General features: G+C 38.2%; 1 protein-coding gene across 3 annotated transcripts in view; it reads left to right on the plus strand.

Annotated features, from left to right (window-relative positions):
* The window catches only part of ADGRG6 (adhesion G protein-coupled receptor G6), a 140,415-nt gene that overhangs the window by 90,473 nt on the left and 28,795 nt on the right, over window positions 1–21,147 (plus strand). For all 3 annotated transcript variants that reach the window (XM_030316474.1, XM_030316475.1, XM_030316476.1), the window contains 10 exons: window positions 435–497; window positions 3,589–3,731; window positions 6,991–7,102; window positions 8,434–8,498; window positions 8,946–9,156; window positions 10,628–10,799; window positions 12,210–12,350; window positions 14,496–14,615; window positions 16,277–16,322; window positions 17,962–18,068. In XM_030316474.1, the coding sequence (XP_030172334.1) occupies window positions 435–497; window positions 3,589–3,731; window positions 6,991–7,102; window positions 8,434–8,498; window positions 8,946–9,156; window positions 10,628–10,799; window positions 12,210–12,350; window positions 14,496–14,615; window positions 16,277–16,322; window positions 17,962–18,068 (1,180 nt within the window). The remainder of the gene's footprint in view (window positions 1–434; window positions 498–3,588; window positions 3,732–6,990; window positions 7,103–8,433; window positions 8,499–8,945; window positions 9,157–10,627; window positions 10,800–12,209; window positions 12,351–14,495; window positions 14,616–16,276; window positions 16,323–17,961; window positions 18,069–21,147) is intronic.

Below are 21,147 nucleotides of genomic sequence, written 5' to 3' on the forward strand. Positions count from 1 at the left end.
GTATAATCCACATATCCTCCTCTGCACCTTGTTTCCATAGTTTTATTCTTAGTTTTCAAAAGTATGTTTCATGAAACCTAGATGTGTATTCTGTGAACCTGACAAATGTTGTTAACACAGAAGAAGGATCACGTTGAATTAGCCTGGAAGTACATTCTTAAGCTGAGTGCATCTCTAGATATCTGAACATCTCATATTCTTTAGTATACTAACATGTGTTGTGAATCTTAAAATCTTGTCACACGGCTGCCAAACTTACTTGACCATGGAGCCATTTGTTCTCAGACATGTGAAAGAACTATACTTTCAGGACACATGTTTGGAAATAGTGGCCTAGAATGTTCATTTTGCTTCTTTCTTTCACCTCCTCAAATTGTGTTGTTGATGATGTGGCAGATGAGGTTGATAATGAATGTACATATTTGTATTTATAGTTTTCACCTGAGCACTGGAGAGGACAAGATTAAAGTCAAGAGAAGCATTGGAAATGATCCAAGGTAACACTGACAAAGTCTTAACAGAAAGTGTAACATCCTTTCTCTCACCTGTTTTGACTGTCTGGTAGAGAAATGAGAATAATGAAATAGGAGGGAAACATTTTAATCAAGTAGCACTTTTATTTCTTTAGCACTAATACACACTGTTTTTTTTTTTTTTTGTAGTCAAAACCATCAAATAATAGAGTGGATAGAAATGTACATCTGATGAAAAATAATTCAGAAGTAGAACACTTAAAATGTCTGAGTTTTTATATTTAGTATTTCTAGCTCGTTTATGATAACCCATTACATCTTATTTGAAATTTCAAAAAGACCATCAAAGAAAAAAAGATAGTTAAAGCTTATGTATGGTGGCATCTAATAATATGGGTAATAGCTACTTTTCAGAAGTTTTCATTTTAAAATTCGTATCAAGACCAGGCAGGTAATTTAACAGATCTGTCCACGTTGCAGAACCCACTGGCATTCACAGGCCAGCTTCAGAGGGTGGTATAATTAAAAACAACTTTAACTCCTAAATGAAATAAATTTAGCTGTGGTCAGGTAGTCTATTACATCTCCAAAGAAGAAAAAAAAAAGTAGTTGAAAAGGAAAAGTTCATGTAATTCTTACTCCATTTCAATTGACTGAACTGATTTTATAGATTTACAACAGTAATGATGGAATATACTTCTTTTAAGGTGATGTATTCTTACTAGAAGACAAAAATAGAATTTCATATGAAAGTTAACCAGAGAATTTCTTCTTACTTTTTTTTTTGCTTTCTGTTTAATATTAAAAAAGCAAATTTTTTTTTAATTATAGTTGAAACTTTTCATTTCTGTGTATCTTCAACAGATTGGCTTGAAACATCCGATTAGGGAAAGAAAGTTCCTTTTCCTTTATGATCTAAAGAACAGAATAATTAGGTTAATGCTATATTCTTGAATGGTGGCTGGACTTCTCTGTTTGGCCAAATAACTTTTTCTCCAACCTGTGCTGCTAGATCATATTGAGCTTGGAATAATGGATGCATGATACAGATCCCTTTGTTGGACACTTTGTCTAACAATTGGGGCAGCCAAAGTTGCGGGTGTCCTCAATGGTATATCCTCTGTAGGAAGTCAGCATTGCCCTTTTTAGTGTACCTTCTGTGATTCTTCTACTACCCAGCAATACTGAAGTCTGCCATCACTGGCATACATCAGTACCTCGGAAACTCTTGCTTGAAAGACATTTACATTCATGGAATTTCAGTTGTCTGTCAAACCAATGGGTAGCTTCACAGAAAATTAATATGGAGAGGGAACCAAGACCATATATATGGGAAAGTCCACATGTGTAGTTTTTATTTGGTATGAATCTTTGTTTCACAATTTTTTGAAACTGTTTAAAAGCTTATTGTTTGAAAAAATTTTTAATCATTTTAAAGTTATTTACAATGTATTCTTACAGACATTCTCCCCTCTTTTTTTTTTCCTACTCTCTACTTCTCTTATGCTCATTGATAAATTTTTAGTCTCTCATAGTGTTTTCTCAAAACCACAATCTACTAGTTTTACACACACTTTTTTTCCCCAAAGTTTTCCTTTCAATTTGATTGTAACACTTAACACAGGCCATAACCTCAGATAATGCTATCATCCTCTATCGCCCAGACAGGAAACCAAAGCCGCAGAGACTGGTTTATTCAAATAAAGGGTGATTGATGGTAACAACTGATGGAACTTTGTGGAACCATGAAACAGTTTCAGTTTTCAGGATGAGAGAGGAAAATACAGAGATAAGGCCTGTGAAAATGCATGGTCATTCTTGAATTGCTGAATTTGGGTATTCAGTATCATCCCAATACATTGTGTTCATTATGTTCTTAATATTCAACAGAAGTAAAAGGTCATGTTCCCAACTCTAAGCTGTCAGTAACTAGAGTGGCAAAGCTTATCTTCCAACAATAATTTAATCATAAGATACTTTTTTTATAGGCCATTTAAAAAATTATTAAGTGATGACAGTTCACCATTATATTTATATCTGTTTGTCTTGCTCATCCTGAAATATGACTTATATATGAACACGAAGCAGTAGATCATTTTAGAGATAAATAGCTTTTCAGACTGAATTATGAGAACAGTTCAGCACTTTGCCCTTGAGATGAGCAGATATTTAGGGGGAAAAAATAGAACTCTTCTTTAATTTCACCTGACCTTGAATAGCATAATTTCAAGGAATCTTTCTTTTTTTAACACCACAAATATATCAGTACTCTATTTCATTTTTATTGATACCCACATAATTTTATAACTTAGATATGCCATGCCTCTCTCCTGGGAACACTTATTTCAAAAGCATTGCTACCACCTTGACTTCGACATGTTTTGATTTCTGCTATTGACTATGGCTATGATTACAGTTGAACAGAAAATTACATTATTTTGAAATGTAGAACCAAAGGTTTTTATGGGGCTTTTAGGATGCATCTCTGCTTCTCTTAGAAATATTTTCTTTTTAAAGACGTTCAAGGTCAGACAGTCTGTAGACTTCTGCAGGATGCTGGCCAATCATCATGTATATTTTAAGTATTTATTTTATAACTTTTCACCATATAACATACTTGGCAAATGCTTCATCAGGATGGAAAATCATTATTACAGTTCGGGAGAAATTGGAACATATTTGTAAATGGTAATACCCTTAATAATCTTAAAGTCAAATGATCATTTTAGTCATATTTGTTGGAATTTAATTTTTCTAAAAAACTTTATTATTGGCTATAAAGAAACAATGTAGAATTAGTCATAAGTGTGGCCCTTTCTTGCATGTACACTATAAATATTACTTAAAACATTTCTCAAAAGAAATGAGGTTATATGATATGATATAATAGAATTATACATGCAGTAATCAATATAATCTATTCATATGTAGATATTTTTAACATTCTAATTTATCCAGTAATAGGAGGTTTTGAGTGTCGTGGCCTGTTGAGTCTCCACACTCCATGGTCATCCCTCTTACTACCATATTCAAATATACTGTTATTCCACACCCCCTACCCCCCCAAAAAAATCAACCAACAATTCCAACAATTACATCTAAAATGTTTTTCTAGGTTGGTGATTTGGGCCCTTCTAGTTTACAATGCTACCAACAATCCCAATTTAGAAGGAAAAGACATTCAACAGAAGCTCTTAAAAAATAATGAGTCCTTGGATGAGGGCTTGAGGCTATATGCAGTGAGTGTAAAACAACTGGGTAAGTTCCTTTAATTTTTTAATAAGTATTCTATATAACTATTCAGGTTTAACTGAAACAGCCACAGAAATATTCTTCCATTGTGCATCGTTTGCTTATTTAAAACTATTTTTTCTGATGATGAAATTCATCCTATTGGTGGCGTTGTAACAAATGGGTGACCTGGTTAACGTAAAAGACAACAACTCAACACGTATGAATCTAAGGGAATGAAAGGGGCAGAGGAGAGTTTATACTCTTGTGGGGGACATATTCTGGAAATGCTAAGAATATGAGCAAAGTGCCAGGATAGCCTTGACCAGAATTGGCTTCAGCAGCAGGAATAAAGAGTGTGTACATGTACATCTAATGAGGTAAATCTTGGAAAAGGCAATTCGATATAAGAAAACATCTTATGTTTTCTGTCTTCGTTAATGATACCACTGTCTCCACAGGGATAGGCCAGAAATCTGGGAGTCATCCAGGGTTTAGATTGAGTTCCCACCTAGACACGATTCACGTCCTGAGCTCCAGCCACACACGCGGGAACGCTTGCCCTTGCCCAGACATGCCATGCCCTTTAATGCCTTTCTAGGTCTGGCTCACACTGCTCTGCTCTGCTCCCACCATCCACCTGCTTCTCACACCATTGTTTTAAAGACAACCCAAAGTCATCTTTTCTGTGATGTGTTTTATGACATCGTCATGTGTAAATAGGGTCATTTGAGCCTCTACTTCATGCTGTCCAGATACCTCGAGCACTGTACAAATCAGAAGGTCATAGTGTTTGACTGGACTTGCTGACATTCTTATGGATGCTTTCCTTAAACAGGAATCTCTTCTCACTTGAGCACACATGTTAGTTTTTTTCACACCCTCATTCCCCACCTCCCCCGGAACGTAGCACATTCCCAGCACTTAAATACTTGAATAAATAAATGAATGAACTTTGATGGAACTATTTTAGAAAAATCAGTGATCACAAATATGGACAACGAAAAGTAAAGTTATTACTCTGTTGCTATGTGATTATAATTATATTACGATTAAGTGTATTCATAGAGAGAAAAGGAAACTTTGAGACTTTTCCTTAGACATGTGCAGGAGGCTGAAGCGAGGGCAGTGGGCAGCCCTCAGTCTCAAAGAAGCTGGTGTAACTGAGGCCACAATCCCGGCGTGATAAAGAAGCAGACAATCTCTGTTTCTGTGAGGAGCTACCCATATGTAATGTGTCAACATACACAGTTACAGAGAACTCAAAGAGGGCGGAATGCAAACCATCCATCCGTGTTGTCACCACAAATAGTTGTTGTTTCTTCTTCTTCTTCTTCTTCTTCTTCTTCTTCTTCTTCTTCTTCTTCTTTTTAAGTTTATTTATTCTGAGAGAGGGAGAGAACACAAGTGGGGAGGGGCAGCAAGACGCGGGGAGAGAGAGGATTCCAAGCACTGTCAGCACGAAGCCTGATGCAAGGTTCAGATGCGTGAGACCATGACCTGAGTGAGCCAAAACCGAGAGTCAGATGCTTACCCAGACTGAGCCACCAGGCACCCCAGCATGGACAGTTCCTGAGCCTCTGTGAGAGAGTGCTTGCTTGTTCACAGATGGGCCACCCTTTCACACATGAGTCTCCACGAGGAAGGAACGTGAAGAATAGTAGCTTACATATGACCAGGAAGCCGTGTGAGTGTCAGCTGGCCTCGTCTTTGTTCTAGAAAGCTGAGGAAACCCGGAAAACTGTCCGCATCCCTAGATGTGTAATTTCTACTACTTTAAGTTCTGCCCTTTACTGTTTTTCTGCCCAGTGGGCCTATGAGGAAAAGTTTGTACCAATTGAAAAAAATAAAGGTCAAAACCCTGGCAATTTGAAGCCTTAGAATGTAGGTGGGAGAGTTCTTTGAATGTTCAGTTGGTGACTATAACACCAGTTCCCAACAGTCTGTCTGGTATAACTTGCTGTTTTTCAGTTCTGAAATAACAAGATTTTGTTGATCTATTGCTCTTATTCTGGTGTTTTAAAAATTGTAAAGTCTGAATCATTTATGTCATGACACTTGCCCAGAGAGTTTTCAAACAACAGGTGGGGTGATTTGAGGGTGAGGGCATGTGTGAGAGACATGTGGTGCCGGTTCACAGCTCTCTTTTTACTATCCTCTCAGCAAACTTCCAGGCATAAGATGCTTTCCGAACAGCTGGAGATTTTTCCATAAAATATGCGAGCAACTCAATGACTACAGTATTTTATAGCCTTTTCCCTTTGGAAAAATATCATATTACATTTTGAATTTTTCAAGATCATCATTGTATGTAGGGTTTACTAATTTTTTTAAATATTTTTTTATTATTTTTTTACCATTGATTCATTTTTGAGAGACAGAGCATGAGTGGGGAAGGGGCAGAGAGAGGGAGACACAGAATCCAAAGCAGGTTCCAGGCTCTGAGCTGTCAGCATAAAGCCTGACATGGGGCTCGAACTCACAAACTGTGAGATCATGATCTGAGCAGAAGTCAGACTCTCAACCAACTGAGCCACCCAGGTGTCCCTAAATGTTTATTGATTTATTAAAAAAAATAATGTTTATTTATTTTTGAGAGAGAGACAGAGCATAAGTGGGAAAGGGGCATAGAGAGAAGGAGACACAGAATCTGAAGCAGGCTCCAGGCTTAAGCTGTCAGCACAGAGCCTGACGCTGGGCTCATACTCATAGCCCTGAGATCATAACCTGAGCCAAAGTCGGATGCTTAACCGACTGAGCCACCCAGGCACCCCTATTTTTTAACTTGAGAGAGACCGTGCGAGCGAGCAAGTGGGGGAGAGGGGCAGAGGGAGAGAGAGACAGAATCCCAGGTAGACTCCCTGCTCAGCACAGAGCCCGATGTGGGACTCGATCCTGGGACTATGAGATCATGACCTGAGTCAAAATCAAGAGTTGGAAGCTCAACTGATGGAGCCACACAGGTGCCCTTGTAGTGTTAATTTTTTGAATAAACCTTTATTTTACTAATTTTGTCTGCTAATTTACATGAGAATAATGTATGTTTCATGATTCTACTCCCATACAGGTGTGACTTTGATTTGGATAATTTTTGTGTCTGAAATGTGCTAAGTGTTTCTTTTTCCTAATTTCTAAATTTTTGCAAATTCTGAACATAAAAGCTAGTATTTCAGTATTATGTGAAACAAACACCTAATTCCCAATGTCATCATTTTGCTCTCATCTTGCACCTCTGAACTTCAAAGAATAGATTAACCTTTCTGTGTTGGTTGTTATTTTCACATAGGTTTATGTTATGCCGATGAGGATCCCAAAGGCTATCAATGGCCACTCATCCCACCCTCTGTGTACAACTTCCCTTGTCCAGGGAAGCAAGGCTTTTATGCTTCAAGGACATGGTAATGCTTTTATTGAATCCTGCCAGTAAAGCTCCACATTATCCACCTCAACATTTGTGCTGTGCTGTTGGTCCCATGTGTCATATATTGATAGGAAAGGGCAGGAAAGTCTGTGAATACCTAAATCATTCACTTCAAGGAGGGCAAAGATGATGTTACCAAAAAAAGCTTTTTACTCTAAGCAACAGGCTGATTCAGGCTTTTCCAAAGAAAGATGGGGAGATCTGGAAACCAGAGTGGTCTGTAGAGCAAAGCACCTTGTATATGGATGAATAAGTGCCTGCTCACAGCTTTGGAACATGTAGCTGAAATTCCAAGACTTTAAAAAAAATTCTTTTTTTAATGTTTATGTATGTATGTTTTTTTGAGAGAGAGAGAGACAGAGTGCGACTGGGGGAAGGGGCAAAAAGAGAGGGAAACACAGACTCTGAAGCAGGCTCCAGGCCCTGAACTGTTAGCACAGAACCCAACGCAGGGCTTAAGCCCATGAACTGTGAGATCATGACCTGAGCCAAAGTCGGAAGCTTAACCCACTGCGCCACCCGGGCACCTCTGAAATTCTGAGACTTTTAAACAATTTGGAGGGGGAAGGAGGCAGAAAAAGAGGGAAATAAAGTCAGAATGCAGGTGAGGGCAGGCTGCTAATGGAGACTGTCAGGGTGTAGATTTTCCCTAAGTGTTTAATAGAAACCCCAGAGATGGGTCGATGGCAGGGGATTCAGTGAAGAGCAAGTTGGACCCAGTTCTTCATGCTCTACCTCACCCCCCAGCGAAGAATTTTCTCGCAGGGGTGGAGGGGTTCAGAAATGGAAAGTGCCCAGACCTTGCACCTTCTGCCGCGTTTGGTACATGCTAGGGAGGAAAGAAGGGTCTTCAGAGAGTCACTGACCCTAGTTTGAAACAAAGCTGTACCTCTTCTTGGCTGTGAGACTGGAATATTCTTTGGTTTCTCTAAGTCTTTTTCCTCACCTATAAAGTATGGATTATAATCTGCTATACAGAGTTATGGGTAATCAATCAGATTTTATCTGAAAAGTTCTCAAAGAGGTATCTGACCTGTGTTACCAAATATGCTTTTAACCTCAGTAACCTGATATATTCTAGCTTAGGATGTCGGCTCTTGCTAGTATTTTGTTTCTAGGATGCATGGCTTCTGGTTTTTTTCTAGTAAGAATTCTTAGTAGGAGTTTTATTTCAATATATTGCAGTTTTATTTTCAAATGAAATTTACCTAGCTATCAAGGCAGATTTAAAAACTTATTATTAACTAATTTTGTCAGTTATAATGTCATTTATGCCAAATAGTTGAACGATCTTGTTTTGTTCCATAGTTACCGTGACCTTGCCAACACATCTTTAGCCTACTGGGGGCCTCCTGACATCTCTAATTGTTCAAGTAAGTGAGCAATTTTTCTTCAGTTCTTAAAGGCAAAATGAAATGACTTCATCCTCTTTATCCTCTTCCGACATATTTTTCTGCTTTGTCATAGCCATTGTGATTAAAAGCTAAGCAAATGATTGTTTCACTTAAGGTAGAAAATTCTGTTTTTTCCTGATTCCAACTTTCTGTTCTGTTTATTCTATCAGAAATTGAAAATAATAAGACAGTTTTAGAAGACATAAAATATAAACTGATATTTGTGTCAGTGTCTTATAGTTGTGTATTATTTTTAAACAGGAGGTATATACTTATTTTTTGTGATTCTGGGGACATTTCTCTTAGAACTGTATATGAAAATAGGTTCCTCCAAAGTTGAGACTATGAAGTGAAATATCATAATAGGTTTTGGATTCCTGAAATATTCAAAACTTTGTGTGTTGTTTTCTGCCTTTTTTTTTTTAGGGGAAGCAAATGAAGTAGCCAACCAGATTTTAAATTTAACTGGTGATGGGCAGACCCTAAGCTCAGCCAATATTACTAGCATTGTAGAGCAGGTCAAACGGATTGTGAATAAAGAAGAAAACATTGATATAATGCTTGGTTCAACTTTAATGAATATATTTTCTAATATCTTAACCAGTCCAGACAGTGACTTGCTTGAGTCTTCTTCTGAGTAAGTGTTCTTTGATTCTTTTGGAAAGTAAAATGTATTGGATACATGTTATATAATTTCTCACTTATCTGAATGCTTGGTACCCAGCTTTCATAATTTATTTATTTTTTTTTTTAATTTTTTTTTTCAACGTTTATTTATTTTTGGGACAGAGAGAGACAGAGCATGAATGGGGGAGGGGCAGAGAGAGAGGGAGACACAGAATCGGAAACAGGCTCCAGGCTCTGAGCCATCAGCCCAGAGCCCGATGCGGGGCTCGAACTCACGGACCGCGAGATCGTGACCCGGCTGAAGTCGGACGCCTAACCGACTGCGCCACCCAGGCGCCCCTAATTTATTTATTTTTTAAGTTTATTTGCTTTTGAGAGAGAAAACACATGTGCACGTGAGTTGCCGGAGGGGCAGAGAGAGAGGGAGGGAGAATCCCAAGCAGGCTCTGTGCTGATAGCGTGGAGCCCAACGTGGGGCTCGAACCCACGGACCCATGAGATCATAGCCTGAGCTGAAATCAAGAGTTGGGTGCTTAGTTGACTGAGCCACCTAGGTGCCCCTCAGCTTTCATAATTTAAATGTCCATAAGACCCATTTATATTTCTCAAGATAATTCACAAAGTGAACTTCAAAGTTCTCTATTTTCTTTTTTGAGAAATATAATCTACAAAATGATTAGGATTGTCCATCTGCCAAAATATATAAATAGCTGCAGGAAGACATAATCAATATTTCATTTTTCATCTGAAAGAATGTTTACTGGAATTAATTCACAAGATAAGCTATTATATATATTAGCTGATGTCACTTTGCAAAGGAGACACTTAGTGAACAATCCACTCACATCTATTTGGCATAACTTGGTGACTGTCAGTTCTGTCCTACAGACTGACATAGAAATGCTGTAGCTGTGTGATCGTTGTACTTTGGGAATGAAAATGCCAAGGGCAGGGTGATCTGTACCTGTTTTTACACAACTAGTTTTCATCCATTTATTTCATTTAATGTGTTAATATTTCTTCTGTTTCCTTCCTTTCAAACAAATTTATTCAATGAAAATTTTATGTTTTTACGACGTACTTTCGAACTTACCTTATCTTTGTAAAGATAGCAAACATTTTTTATAGTGTCTTAGAGTTTAAGAAATGCTTTCACACATTATTTTCTTTGATTCTCACTCAGTTATAAAGTAGAAAAGGTATTTTTATACGAGAAAAAAAGCCTAAGAGTTGAAAAACAGTATCTTTTTAGGATGATTTAATTGTTGGTATTTCTTAAAGCATAATATTTCTCCTGAGGATGCATTCATCACTATGATTCTGTGTTTTCACTGATGTTATTATGATTTGGGGTGTCAGTATTCATGTTAGGATCAGAAAATTTAAAGACAATTTTATTTAGTTTCTATTTTGTCTTTCAAGTCACATGTGTACAAGTTTGTAAAACATGTTACTTAAGAGTGGTGTTGTCATTTCCTTAGAGCTTTAAAAACAATTGATGAATTGGCCTTCAAGATAGACCTAAATAGCACATCACGTGTGAATATTACAACTCGGAATTTGGCGCTTGGAGTATCGTCCCTGTCCCCAGGGACAAATGAAATTTCAAATTTTAGCATCGGTCTACCAAGCAATAATGAATCCTATTTCCAGGTAATGAGCCAATGGTTTATTTAATTCTAATTAATTAGGCAAACAAAGACTGATCTGATCACTTGCCAGTTTCTGCTTCAAGATCTTGGGTGGTGGGGTGGCAGGCAGGTAGGTCAGAATGTTTGCTAAGGTTGTCGTAGCAGTAGCCACAGTTATTTGGACACCGAGATATCCTTTCAGAACCTGGGTGACAGGGTGGTCAGCTTATGTTCTACCAGAGGTGATAATAGAAGGAAGTGTTAAACCACGACTGGGAACTGCCCTATTGAGAGTGGGGGGAGGACATCAGTTCAATCAGAAGAAAGGGCTGTATTAAGGCCCCAAGTGGGAAGAAGCTTCATGTATTCTCTTTGGCGGTGGATGTCCAGCTGCATTGTATCCCCTGGAGGACTTGTCAAAACAGATTGCAGGGTCCCATCCCCAGAGATTCTAATTTAGTAGGTCCTGGGTGGATCTCCAGAGTTTGCACTCTGAACAATTTCTCAGGTATTGCTGATTCTGCTGGTCTTTGAATGAACTCTGAACTGGTTCATGAAGCCTGGGAATGGTAGGCAGTGATGAGGCTGGGCCGGAAAGCTGGGCCAGATTAGTGGAGAGCCACTCTGACCTGTTGAAGCGACCTTTTAGCAAATATTTTTCAGGTTCCTACTGTGTGTGTGTGTGTGTGTGTGTGTGTGTGTGTGTGTGTGTGTGTTAGGGTCCTACTGTGTGTGTGGGCAAGTGAAATGTCACAACATCATCCTTGACATAGGAGAATACATTAAGGGACATGTACTACTACTCAACTGCGGACATAAACCAAGATAAAATATTTTAAAATCTGGTTAAAAGGAAGATTCCTCAAGATTCTTCTTGAGAGTATGGGCTCTTTTGGATAATTCTGTTTCACATTTAAGGGTGAAAACTCGGTCAGCCTCAGTCTCATCCCATGTCCATTTGCGGGAAGATACTCTTTGGCCTGACCCGCGGGTTCAGGGAAAACGATATCCAAGAGTATTCACCAAACTTCGGCTGCTTCCTCTACCCAGAGATACTTATTCTCAGCAATCAGACAAACTAACTCCAATCTTTTTTTTTTTTTTTTGTAGTTATTTCACTGTGTGTTTTGAGAAAAGCTCAAAATCTATTAAGTGTAAATCTAACTCATTTTTTAAAATGTTAATTGATTTGTAGACTTCTCATTTTGCCTTAGTTAAAATCAGTGCATCTTCCATTTTTCCACCTTTGCAAAACTCAGATGAGACCCAGGCCTTTGTCTGTAGCCATTCATTCAGGAGGGCAGTGCCTACAGTGGAGGTAAAGGGGAGCCCTGGCCCTGGCCAAGTGCTGTTCTCCTGCCTTGTTCAGTATGTGGGGTAGTTATCACTGTGATTTGTCATTAGTCAATCAGTGTATCTCTGTGTGTCACAGATGGATTTTGAGAGTGGACAAACCGATCCATTGGCTTCTGTAATTTTGCCTCCAAACTTACTTGAGAATTTAAGTCAAGAAGATTCTTTACTAGTTAAAAGAGCACAGTTTACTTTCTTCAATAAAACTGGACTTTTCCAGGTAAGGTTCATTAAATTGTTTTTTAATTGCAGATTGATTTTCTTTGCTCCAAAGGCAAAATAAAAGTTCAGGTACCTTGAAAATATATCAAGGGGCTTAGAAAAGTTAATATATCGTATCTTCAAAAATGAAACATTTTATCATAATTATTTAAACATTTTATTTCAGGTAATCATATGCTTATTTAACAGATGTGTTCATGTAGGGGTTTTTTTTCTTAAATAAATATTGGATTGAGACTTGCATGGCACAATTAGAAATGGAATTTGTGGAGGAGCTACTATTTATTATTCCTTGTGTTAAATATTTTATGCTCTCCAGCAATTTAGACCTTCAGAGTTAAAGAAATTGTGTGCCAAAGGAAAGGTTTGCTTTTTGTTTCCTTTTTTTTTTTAATTCAGCAGGAAGCACTGTTTACATAATGAGCAGCATTCTTGGCTTTAATCAGCTTTCCCATTAATATTTCAAGTGGCCTTTGGCCTTCACACATCCCCAGAGTCGAATGGCATTGTGCAGAGCACATATTGTCATTTTTATTGGCATCATTTCTAGATACTAGAAAGTTCCCTGCCAGCAAACACTGGTGACCTCTGGTTGCCTTTGAAAGTACAACCAGATCCAGAGAGTTTCACTGGGCCCTTTTTAAAAAATCAAAGTTATTTATTAAATTAAAGATACCAGCGTATATGAAACAATGCCATCTATGTAAGAGAAACTAGCCAAGTCTCAAGGCCAGTAGAATTGTTTCTAATTGTTATGTATAGAGGTGTGGAGGTGTAAGTTACGGGTAAGAAAAAGGAATACCATGAAATCATTTCCCAGAATTCTAAAATGTTAAGACTTTTTTTTTTAAAGGTTTTAGAAACAAACTGTGTAAAATTTTTGAGTAGATTAAGAATGTAATTACTAATTACTCTGAAGGATTTAATAGCTGTGTACGCCTAAAACTGCATTGGTTAAAATCACTTGAGGCTTATGACGTCACTTTTAAAAAAACAAAACAGAAATGCAGTAGGTGTCACAAAAAAGTCACGGGTGGCAGGGCTCTGTTCAGAGGAGAGGTTGCACCCAGTGGGAAGGATTTGGGTTAGAACTGTAAGAATCTGTTATTGTTTCATTTTGAGTCCGCCTTCTCCACGCTACCTTTCCCTTCTCCCTTGGCATCTCCCCATCAACGTATCATTAGGAAACAGATACTTGGTTTTTAATATGAATTTATAGCAGAGTCAAAAAATGTTAAGGGTTCTGTGATACTTCCCTAACATAGTGAACAAGATATGCGTATTTTTTAAATAAAAGACAAGGTATCCACAAGCCATTGCCGACTTTATTGAGCGTGATCACACTATACAGTATCCTGCATGCCGAGATTTTATTTGGCATGTAAGAAATCCTGTAATTATTCCCAAACAACTGATTTATAAGCTGCAATGGAGAAATGCAGGATGTTTGACAAGAATAACACAAGGGAAGAAGGAATAAGAGGTGATCTTGCGGAGAGAGACGCTGTTGACCCCAGTCATTCTGCAGCACGGATTCACTGATTTGATTTCCTGACAACCTTGTCTCTGAAGGGGAAGCTATGGAGGATGGCAAGTGTACAAGCAGAGAAGGTAGAAGTTCTGGATGAGACCTTCACCCACCAGAATTACATTTAGTTCTAAGTTACTAAACACATCAGGCTATCGGCATGGATGTGAAATCTGAATTGTTAATTTTTGTTGTTGTTGTTTTATTTTTCACACCATATTTCATTTATACTTCTGTAACAGCAAACAACTTAATGTAGTTTTCTAGGGCAGGGAAATGGTCTAATTGTTTCGTGGCTTTTTATGAGTTTATATTATTTCTGGGTTCACATTGTTTCAGATGTTAACCGGCTGACATCAGTCACAGCAATCAAGAGTGAGGTTTTATGAACACTGCCTTACAGCATTGGCTCATAATGTTCCCTCAATGTATTTATTATAATAAGGGAAATAGCAAAGCTCTTTCAGGAAAGCCAGCAATTTAATCTTATAAACAGGATGTTCTATAATTGAAGATCTTAAATGTAAAAAGTGCTGACAGTTTGTGTGTTTGGGGGCACCAAAATCAAACAAAAGTGTACTGAATGATATAATACATTTTTGTTTTCTTTAAAAGGATATAGAAACCAAGAAAGGCACCTTAGTGAGTTATGTGATGGCATGCAGTATTGGAAACATTACTATCCAGGGTTTGAAGGATCCTGTTCGAATTAAAATCAAACATACAAGAAACCAGGTAAGAAAATGCTACAAAGAACAGTGGAACAGAGGCAGACCATATCAGAGAAGTGCGGGGCCTTTGTTTTTTTCTACATGGTAAGAATTTTATTCTGGTACTTTCTCAACGAGGCGGTTTTCCAAAAAAGGGGAGAACGGTTAATCAGGTGGTGCCGTAATGTCACAGTAAATGGTGGCAAATGGAGGGATTCATCCCCTTTAGGATTCAGACATGGGGAGAACAGGAGTGAAAAAAAGGGCCGTTCTTTTTAAGGAACAAACAGTGTATTACTTCGAGAAATTAGATACAGATGCAGTTGCACAATCCTGCCATTAAAGGTTTGTTTTTTTTGTTTTTGTTTTTGTTTTTGTTTTTTTTAAGTCAGAAATTATTGCTACTGGGAAAGCAGAAGGGAAAGAGGGCAGAGTTAACTCATTTTTTTTGAGAGGTTAGCCATTATCTGAAATCTTGGCAAACGTTGCTTTTTTGTTGTTGCTTCATTACCCTTCCTATCATGTTTATTCGATAAAATTATATGGGGTTTCTTTTGGTCCCAGGTGAGGCTAGGCACAGTCTTTCCCCTCTTTTACAGAGGGTCCCTCTCTTGATTCTGCAATTTTTAGGCAAGGCAGGAAGCAGGCAGGCAGGAAGCTGGCTGATAAGGACTAAGGCTTGGAAGTTAAGTCATCTAAGAACTAGCCTTGCTTTGTCACTGGGCCCTCTGAGACCTCGTTGTTCTACCCTTTGGCGTCCCTTGTTTCAGTGCCTTCATCCATGAAGAATTTTTTTTTTTTATTGTGGTAAAATATGCGTAAATCATATTTACTGTTTTAACCATTTGTAAGTGCTTTCACATTCATGATGCCATCCACTTCGGGAACTGCTCTGTGGTCCCCAGCTGAAACCGGCAGACCCTCGTGTAACAGCTTCCCTGCTCCCCTCCCCTGGGCCCCACACCCACCATCTTACTCTCCATCTCTGTGAATTTAACTACTCGAGGCAGCTCATGTAATTGTAATCATATAGTATTTGTCCTTTTGTGACTGGCTTATTTCATTTAACATAATATTTTCAAGGTTCATCCATTTCATACATTTTTAAGGAAGCATGTATCAGAATTTGCTTCCTTTTTAAAGCTGGATAATAGTCCATTATATATTTATATAGAGAGAGACCTAAATATCTCTCTCTATATATATCTCCCACATTTTTTATCCATGCATCGTCCGTCCATGGGTACTTTGATTGCCTCCGTGTTGTGGCCATTGTGAGTAACGTTGCAGTGAACATGGATGTGCAAATATCTGTTTGAGTCCCTACTTTTAATTCTGGGCACATAATCTAGACATAAAGGAAAATTCTGGAGATGAAGTGAAATTGCAATGTAAAGAGCTTTGATAAATGCCAAGAAAAGCTTTTTAGGACAGGACATATAGAGTAACCTTTAGATAAATGGAAGGCGTGCTTCCTTATGGGACTACGGTTGATTTGCAGTCAGTGTCTCGGGACAGGAGATCCTTCTGGACCGCCTGCCATTCTTAGGTGGTATTGGCATGACTAAACCTGGTCTATTTCTTTGCGAAAACCTCAGCATTTTGACTCCTTTCCCATATTCAAATCATAAGGTTTTTCACTTATTTTAAACACAATTTCACATGTTTATTCTTATGTTAATATAGGCAGTGCCTCATCCCATCTGTGCCTTCTGGGATCTGAACAAAAATGGTGAGTTTTAAAATATTGGCTGTCTTAAGAACAACTGAATTTTAAACATTGTTCGACACCCCCATTTCCTTTCGTTCCATCCTAACCAGAGTGAGTCACTGTGTAAGTATGATGGCAACTGGACTGCAAATCTTAGCGTAGGTAGCTTGGGAAGTGAACCTTAATTTCTGTAACTTTTTACTCATTGCAAGAAGAAATAAGTAAACTTGACTTTTTTTTTTTAACCAAACAACCTCTTTGATTTCCATTATTTATAAAATACACTATGTGTTTTTATCGCCTGTTTTTAAAAACTTTTTTTAAAGTGTATTTATTTTTAGAAAGAGCATGAGCGGAATAGGGACAGAGAGACGTGGGGAGAGAGAGAATCCCAAGTAGGTTCCTCACTGTCAGCGCAGAGTCCAGTGCGGGGCTCGACCCCACCTAAAGTGAGATCATGACCTGAGCCAAAAATCAAGAGTCGGACACTTAACTCACTGAACCACCCAGGCGTCCCTTATTGCCATGTTTTGATGAATGTCGATATGAGCTCATTCTTGGAAGGACATCTCTAAAGAGACTATTTGATATGTATGAGGCATGCAGTTTAGAATCCAGCTTCCAGAATCTCATATTACAGAGAAAGCGTACTAAAGGATTATAAATTTAGAAGTGGTTATATTACACACACACACACACACACACACACACACACATAACTTGAAAGAAATGAACTCCTTCCAAAATGATGTTGGACAATTAAGAGAAAAAGGCAACAGTAACAGATGAGTTACTAGGTATAAGGTGTGGGGATCTCTTTGATGGGAAGGACAAGCTATGAACCTCCCACCTCTACCCCATAAGAGTCACCTTCCCTTGGGGATCTGCAGGGGGATTATCATGGCCACATCAAACCAGCCCCAGTACAGGCTGCTGCCTGGTAGAAATGAAGTCTGAAGGTGTCCAGACCCCTGTTTTTGATATGCCTTATCATAGCTGGGAAGTTTTTTATTGTTTGGTTTCTAGTTGCACAGTTTTGAGAAAGTCCTGATTTACTGGACACATAATTAAAAATGATATCACCTTGCAGTCTTAAGATATTCTTTAATTATATGAGTCACTCATATTCCATATCCTGCCATAAAAGTCAGACAAGGTATGTTAAAGGCATTTATAATAAGTTGCCACCCTGCATGGTTGCTGTGTATGCAATAGTGTGTTACAAGAATGCAGACCTCTGTCCTCGTGTCTACAAAAGCAGAGGCAGACGCACAGAAACAAATGTTGATCTTCAGAGACTTCATTTGTATGTAATATGTTCAAAAGGGGATATTCTTTTCATGGAAGTTTATTTTGTAATACATACATTAAAACCTAAACTTGAATCAGACTTTTGCAGGACCCCAGAGGCACTTCAGTAGAACGCAGTTGCAAACCACTGACTAGGATAAACTCTCCTGCCAACCCAGCACTAACCTTCCATGATTCCGGGAATCTAAATCATGCTAAGTATTGGCAGAATTAAGAGTAGTATCTGTTTTACTGCTAAACTTAAGGCAAAAGAGACTGAGGCATATTTTCCTGAAGAAGCTAATGTCTATTATAGAAAAGGAACTGGCCTGCTATTATTTTCACACTGTTTGTGGACTTCCTTTTACAGAAGGTTCTGGATTTTGGAACACATCAGGATGTGTGGCACACAGAGGTTCAGATGAGAGCGAGACGGTCTGCTTATGTAACCACCTCACACACTTTGGAGTTCTGATGGTAGGGGAGGAATTTCTAAACTCATTTTGAAATGATATAATTTGGGAAGGCATACTTCTTTTCATAAGTCAGCCTTTTTAGATGATGTGTTTGGGGAATTATTTCCTGATAATTGTAATCTGTGCCTTGAATCTTGCTAATTAGCAGAGATCACATATTTAAAATACGTAACAGTAATTATAGAAAAGAACCCTACCTTTTTTTTCTATTGTATTAACAGCGATGATAAATAATCCTAGAAACAGAAAATCACCATGAGACCCTTGAATTAAGAGAGAAACAGAGTCGGGGAGACAGAGAGAGGAAAGGAGGAGGGAGAGAGAGGAAACAAGGGAGAAAGAGAAAATTTAAAGAAGAAGAAAATGTTGGTTTTACTAACATGGAAAAGAACTGTGAAAAGTTTTATAAAATATTGTTCTTGCGTTATCACTCATTATTTTGAATGTGACTTTATAGCAGGTACTGGGCTAGGTGATCCAGTGGTCACCCAAAATTATGCGCCTCCCAAACCCTGCTGGAGAGCACAGCCTGTTAGGACAGACTAGGGACTAAGGCAACAGGGAGACCTCAGGCCTGCAAGAGAGTTGATGGGCATGACATGTCTCTTACCACTAGGCCCTCATACTACTTTTTCCTTCCTTCCTTCCTTCTCTTCTGTGGCCCCGTTTTTATATCATTAGCCATCCCGTCCAACAGTTTTAAACCAAAATTAGATCACACTAACATGTTTTTTCTCATCCCACCAAATTTTTGAGAGCCACCCTACATGCAACAACTTATTTGAATTTTTCATCCACAGACTTAACACCTCTGCTTTATGTCTGATACACTTGTGCTCTTAGAGATAATTTTCTGGTGCGCAGCATTCCCTCCACACTAACAGAGCCACTGTTTCTGGTATCTGGTATAGTTCCAAAGGATCATTACCAAAGGATTTTTTAATGGTGATGGCAGCAGTGTGTGCTGAGTCAGTAAAGCTCTTTAAATTGGAATCACAATGGTTATGTTTCTCCCCTCCCTTAGGTCTCACCCCCACTTCCCACGGGACTGGGCGGGAGCGGTGAGGGGCTGTGGGGTGTGGCATTGGGCTCACGAACCCACTTGGCCTATGTACATGGCCACTGCCATATAGCAAGCCTGAAAATAATTTTCCTGACCGTCCACTGCATAAATGGCCTGGGGGATAAAAACAAGGCCTTTCAAAAGGTGACAATCATAGCAAATCACTTTTTAACTTTTCCAAAATACAAATATTTTCTTTACTGCCAGAGCATGAAAATGAACAATTAAACTATGGTATGTTTTCCCTAAGTAATAAAAACAAAAAAACACCCTCAGTTTTAACTGCCATGTTCTCCTTTCTCCAAAACTGACAGTTGACATTCTCTTAGAAATCACTTACTTTGCATCATCCTCATTCAGGTATAAGCTTTAGCTTAATTCATTTAACTATTTGAACTGTGTATGTGTGCATGTACATGCATGTACGTGTGTGTATGAGCATGTGTGTTTGAGCATGACTGTGTATGTTGTAGGTATAAGTTAAATAGATAACAGTAATACAGTTCACTTTACAGTGGTGACTTATATGTAACCAAAGTTTGGCTTACCATTTTTTTTAATGGCCAGTTTCTTCATCTATTGTTTGAATTTTACTGTGAATTTGTAATTGTGTCTTTTTCTGTTGCCATTTGATTAAATAATTAGTTTTACATATATGTGAATATATGCATTTTTTAGTACTATCCTTTCCACCTTGGCTGCTCTTATAAGATTATAAACTGCTGGAAGAAAAACTTTCCAGAATTTATCCTTCCTGGAGGTGTGCCCACATCCTTTCAGCTTTTCCAGACCACCAGGACTTTGTTAAGAGTCTTTCTTGATTTACAAACTCTTTATTAACTTGTGTAAGATATTCCCAGAGTCTAAATTGCCCTATGACACATTTACCGTATGAGAAGTTAAAAAAAAATGCACCCCAGCCCCATAATTCTATTTTCTAATATACTAACATATGATGGATTTACTGTCCCCTACTACATTTCTTCGTAGTTTAAGATTTAAGATTTTTCACATTAGTATATTTTCGTGTTGGCTAGTTCAGAGGAAAAAATATTCTCATATTCTTCATTCTCAGAAGTACAAAACAATGTGAGAGTTGTGTGTAAATGTATATTTAACTTACACTTTAAATTGTGGTTTCAATCGTGGCTTGCAAGTCTACTGCCTCACCTAGATGGGGGCCATAGGTTTTCAAGAGGTGATGACGAGTCACCTGAAGATTCCTCAAGACCATCTCTCTGTTTCATGAAATCCCGTAGTAACCAAAATGTCGATCAGGTGGCCTATCTGGTGAGTCCACTGGCACTGACTTGAACCCCATCCCATGTGCCAAGGAAATCCCAGGTCCTCCCAGTGTTTGGAAAGAGTCCTTGGAGAGAAGGTTTGGGTGAGCCCCTTCTGACCCTGGGCCTCTGTATCTGCTGAATTCGGCCATTGTGCATTTCTGGGAGCCACTGAAGTGCTGTTACCTGTTTTTTACTGCGTCAGTAAAACCTGAAACAATCCCACATCATCATGTCACATATACATACTCATATGTAGACACCACTTACTGGAGTCTTTGTGTGTGAGTAACAAATTTTATGGACATTTTCATGAAAATTAAAGAAAATTAACACATAGACTGAAAAGCCTATTAAAACAAACTTTCTTTTTCATAATTTAAGACCCCAAATTTCATATCCTGTTTGGAATATGACCTTCTCCAAGAAGACTCCATTTTTTAACATGCTGCACATTGGAAGTGTCTTTATCTTCCAACCAGGATTGAGTGGATGGTCTTAACTCAAGATTTATTCCTAACCCACTTCCCTATATAAGGAGGAAAATAAAGATTTCCCTACCAGGCCCAGATTTGTAAATCTGCTTCTGCACAGTGAAATTAATACTTCATGTTAATATTCTAGGAAGTGTTCAATTCTTTCCATTCCACAGCCCCTAACACTTTAAATGGTGCCCTTTCAGGTCTACAGAGATATAAATAAATAAATAAATAAATAATAAATAAATAAATAAA

Source organism: Lynx canadensis, chromosome B2, assembly GCF_007474595.2.
Source record: "Lynx canadensis isolate LIC74 chromosome B2, mLynCan4.pri.v2, whole genome shotgun sequence".
NCBI classification, from domain to species: Eukaryota; Metazoa; Chordata; class Mammalia; order Carnivora; family Felidae; genus Lynx; species Lynx canadensis.